This window comes from Musa acuminata, chromosome BXJ3-5 (assembly GCF_036884655.1).
Source record: "Musa acuminata AAA Group cultivar baxijiao chromosome BXJ3-5, Cavendish_Baxijiao_AAA, whole genome shotgun sequence".
Lineage (NCBI taxonomy): Eukaryota > Viridiplantae > Streptophyta > Magnoliopsida > Zingiberales > Musaceae > Musa > Musa acuminata.
Window position 1 is genome coordinate 5335001 of NC_088353.1, and position 4542 is coordinate 5339542.

Sequence of the window (4542 nt, forward strand, 5' to 3'; positions counted from 1 at the left end):
GTTACGGATCTCAACTTGTCAGAAAACCTATTACGAATTCAATTCCTTCTTCTATAGGAAACATGACTAGATTAGAAAGACTTAGCCTTTGGGATAATCAATTATCTGGTTTTATTCCTTTTCAGATTGGGAATCTAATTGAAGTTACTAATCTCTCACTCTCAAAAAAATTTTTGACTGATCCTATTCCTTCCTCTATAGGAAATATGACCAAATTAAAGATCCTTTACCTTTGGGATAATCAATTATCTGATTTTATTCCTCATGAGATTGGAAATCTAATTGAAGTTACAGATCTCATACTCTCAACGAATCTTTTGACGGGTCTCATCCCTTCCTTATAGGAAACATGACTAAATTAAATATTTTTTATCTTTTGGATAATCAATTATCCGGTTTTATTCCTTTTGAGATTGGGAATCTAATTGAAGTTACTGATATAGCACTCTTCAAAAATCTACTGTCAGGTCCTGTCCCTTCCTCTATAGGAAATATGACTAAACTCGTGAAACTAGGTGTATATAATAATCAGTTGTCTGGACCTTTGCCTACGGAGATATAACATTCATGGACTGACATACCTAGTGTTGTCAAATAATAGCTTCTCTGGCTATTTACCCCAAGATATATGTAAAGGTGGAGCCCTACAATTCCTCATTCTTCAAATGAACAATTTCGAAGGTCCCATTCCCACGACCTTGAAAAATTGTACGACACTAGAAAGGGTCCGTCTTGAACACAACCAACTCACCGGAGATGTATCTCAATTTCTTGGAGTATATCCCTATCTTTCTTATATCGATTTGAGCTTCAATCAACTCTCCGGTACATTCTCACCAGACTGGGCAAGATGGCACAATCTGACGCTCTTCAGAATCTCAATAACAACATCACCGGAGTCATACCCACCGAGTTTGGGCAGTTGACGAAACTGCAAGGGCTGGACCTCTCGGGCAACTACCTACAAGGAGAGATCCCAAAGAGCTTCGGCAGCTTAACCCTTCTATACAATCTGAGCTTGGGCAACAACCAACTCGTCGGCCAGGTGCCTTGGGAGTTTGGAATGCTGTCCAATCTTGAACTGCTTGATCTCTCATCCAACAACTTGGCAGGAAGAATCCCAGATCAATTAGGCAACTGCATGAAACTCCGATCGTTGAAGCTTAACAACAACAACTTCAGTGGAACCATTCCTTTGGCCATTGGTAATCTGGTGGTCCTTCAAGACACGTTTGACGTCAGCCACAACTCACTAACAGGGGAGATTCCATCCCAACTCAGCAAATTGGTGATGCTGCAAATCCTGAATCTATCGCATAATTCCTTGTCGGGTCATCTTCCATCTTCGCTAACGTATATGACGAGCTTGTCTACCGAAGATGTATCCTACAATGAACTGGACGGCCCTGTTCCTGATAGCCCAGCTTTCCGAAGAGCCCCGGCGGAGTGGTTTGCCCATAACAATGATCTGTGTGGAGTTGTTCGAGGATTGCCTCCGTGTGTTACACTCGGTACTCCAACAAAAGATGACCGAAGCAAGCGCCACAAAGTGGTTGTAATAGCCATCATTCCTTCCGTCGTCGTCTTCCTTCTCTTGTTTGTATTCACTGCAGCTGCTTTTCAATTGCACAAGAGAAAGAAGCCGGCAGTACCGGTCGATGATAATCACATCAAAGAAGGTGCATTCTCTATATTGAATTTTGATGGAAGAGACGTATACAAGGACATCATCGAAGCCACCGAAGATTTCGATGCCAAGTACTGTATCGGAAGCGGTGCATACGGCAGTGTCTACAGAGCAGAGTTAGCAAGTGGGGAACTGCTAGCGGTGAAGAAGATTCATCTACCAGACACTGAAGGTACATGCGACGAGCAACCCTTTCAAACTGAGATACAAACTCTTACTCAAATTCGACATCGCAATATCGTCAAGCTTTACGGGTTCTGCTCCTCTCCCCGACGCAAATTTCTGGTGTACGAGTACATGGAGAGAGGAAGTCTGGGATCTGTCCTCCGAAGCGAGACGGCAGCTGAATTGGACTGGGTGAAGAGGGTGAGCATCGTGAAGGATGTCGCCTGTGCTTTATCCTACATGCATCATGACTGCACACCACCCATCGTTCATCGAGATATTACCAGCAACAACATCCTACTTGATTCCGAATTCAAGGCTTGTGTTTCCGACTTTGGAATTGCTCGACTACTGAAGCCGGATTCATCAAATTGGACCATGCTTGCAGGCACACGGGGTTACTTAGCACCAGGTAAGTTTCTCTCTCTCAGATCTTGTGCAAATTAATACTACCTGCTGCAATTGAGAACATCTTCAAATTATATTTCGGAGGAGATCTCTATGGATTGGCGGTTTGATCATTGGCTCTTGTTGTCTGCAGAGCTTGCATATACAATGAGAGTGACCACCCAATGCGACGTGTACAGTTTTGGAGTGGTGACGCTGGAGTTACTGATGGGAGAGTATGGAGAAGTGCTCATTTCCATTCTGTTGTCTTCACCGATCAACGATAGCTTTGTGAAAGATGTATTAGACCGACGTCTACCCGTTCCGGATGGTCAAGTTGCGGATGAAGTAGTTGCAATTTTGAGCTTGGCTCTTCGCAGTGTGGACAACCACCCCGAATCACGCCCGACAATGAAACAGGTCTCCGACAAGTTATGCGTGGTCAGAACACCCCCACCAAGCCTCCGATCTATTGATGCATTGAAGTTTTCTGACTTGATGAGCGTGGAGATATGATCTATATGCACTCCTCTGTGCCCCGATGCTTCTTTTGGACAGAATCGGTAGACTTTGTTTCCGTATGGCTTGCTTTATTAGTGGTTTCATTCTTCAGCGTGTTTAATAAAAGCATCGGATGGTAATCGATCTCTTTTCTAAATCTTGGACGCTTGAAAAGTTTGATTTTCTTTTACTATATGCTTTACACTTTCTTGAGAATTTGTGAAGGAAATTAAATGAAGGCTGAGGGATGATTGGTTTCTGATGTCTACCTGCCCACCATGACTGCTCTGCTACGGAGGCATGACAGAGGGCCGACCGATGAGTAGGAATTCATTCGTAGATTTGTATGTGTTGTGTGCTTTAGTGATTTCGTTACGTAATCAATAGCTCATGCATCCATTAAATATTATCAAATGAAATCTCCTACATCATTTCCACGAATCAGAGCAATGAGCTTCCTATTCTCACGGCTTAGCATATGGGATTGCTATGCTGCTTAGAGTAATATTTAAAGCAATAGGAGGGAGGAATAGCGTTCGTATGATGAAATGCAATGGTTGTCTGATTCAGTGGCTCGAGACTACGCTGCTATTGGCAACTACTAACTCCCTGTTTACTACAAATATAAAATGATCACGTCGTCAAAGAGAAAAGGATAAGGGAAAAGAATATGCATTATTAGCTCGTTTCATCGTTCCACATTAGAGGGAAAAGAATATACGTGACAGAGTTAGCGTGTCTAGCAATGGAATCTTTCTTCTCCCAGAAATCTCTCCACCGCCTTCTTCTTCTCTTGCTTGTCTTCTCAGTTTCTCCGAAGCTGGCATCGTCTTCGCTTGCATTGCAACGTCGAGTGCTCCTTCAATGGAAAGCCAGCCTCAGAAGCCAACAATCACTTCGATATTGGAACCTCAGCACCAGCCCAAGCAGCTGGAGAGGCATAACCTGCAGCCTCCGGCGTCACAGGGTGATCACCGAGGTTAATCTGCCGAGCATGGGTTTGGATGGGCCACTCCACACTCTCAACTTCTCCGCTTTGCCATCACTGACCAGCCTCAATCTCACGTTCAACAGGCTCAGCGAGCAGATCCCTCCCACCATCTTCACTCTCTCTGAGCTCATCTCTTTTGATGTCCAAGGAAACGACTTCACGGGGACGATCCCAGCCAGGATCAGTTCTCTCACAAAGCTGAGATCCTTAAATCTCAGTGGAAATAAAATTAGTGGCTCCATCCCTCTTTCGTTAGGCAACATGACAAGCCTCGACTTCCTCACCCTGTCCGGAAATGGCTTCTCAGGAAGTATTCCTGAAGAAATGGGGGATCTCGAGAATCTCCAAGAGTTGGATCGCTCCGCCAACTTTCTCACGGGATCAATCCCTCAAAGCCTGGGAAATTTGACTCAACTCTCCTTGTTGGATCTCTCTCTGAATCATTTATATGGATCTGTTCTTCCGACGCTGGGAAATCTTCGAAATCTTCTTGTCTTAAGCATCTTCAATTGATAAGGCATATTTCGGATCTCAGTCACGTCATGATTCATGCTACGATCTACCTCTAACGTCATCACATATGCGGACTAAGCATCACGTCACACCCTTGCAGATTCAACATAAGGGCTGCCTTCCTCCCACGCCGAGCTGAAGCTCGTACAAGAAGGCGTCCTCTTGACAAGTCCCGTCCCGAAAAACTCCAGACATTGTCGCATGGCGCCGTTCCGCACATACCGGATGGAGGCCGCACGAAGATACGAACTCACCACTCGAGGGGGTCGGCTGCCATGCCAAATCCGCGTACGATCGA

The 4542-nt window shown here is 44.8% G+C and overlaps 2 protein-coding genes across 2 annotated transcripts; both read left to right on the forward strand.

The window, feature by feature from the left end:
* Window positions 1-850: 850 nt before the first annotated feature.
* Window positions 851-2956, forward strand: LOC135638136 (MDIS1-interacting receptor like kinase 2-like). The gene is made up of 2 exons (XM_065151102.1): window positions 851-2264; window positions 2394-2956. Exons 1-2 carry the CDS (start codon window positions 851-853, stop codon window positions 2753-2755), a joined length of 1776 nt encoding a protein of 591 aa, XP_065007174.1. The 3' UTR covers window positions 2756-2956.
* A 529-nt stretch (window positions 2957-3485) lies between these two features.
* LOC135639166 (probable leucine-rich repeat receptor-like protein kinase At1g35710) lies at window positions 3486-4244 on the forward strand. Its single transcript, XM_065152957.1, has one exon. It carries the CDS (start codon window positions 3486-3488, stop codon window positions 4242-4244), a length of 759 nt encoding a protein of 252 aa, XP_065009029.1.
* The last annotated feature ends 298 nt before the right edge of the window (window positions 4245-4542 follow it).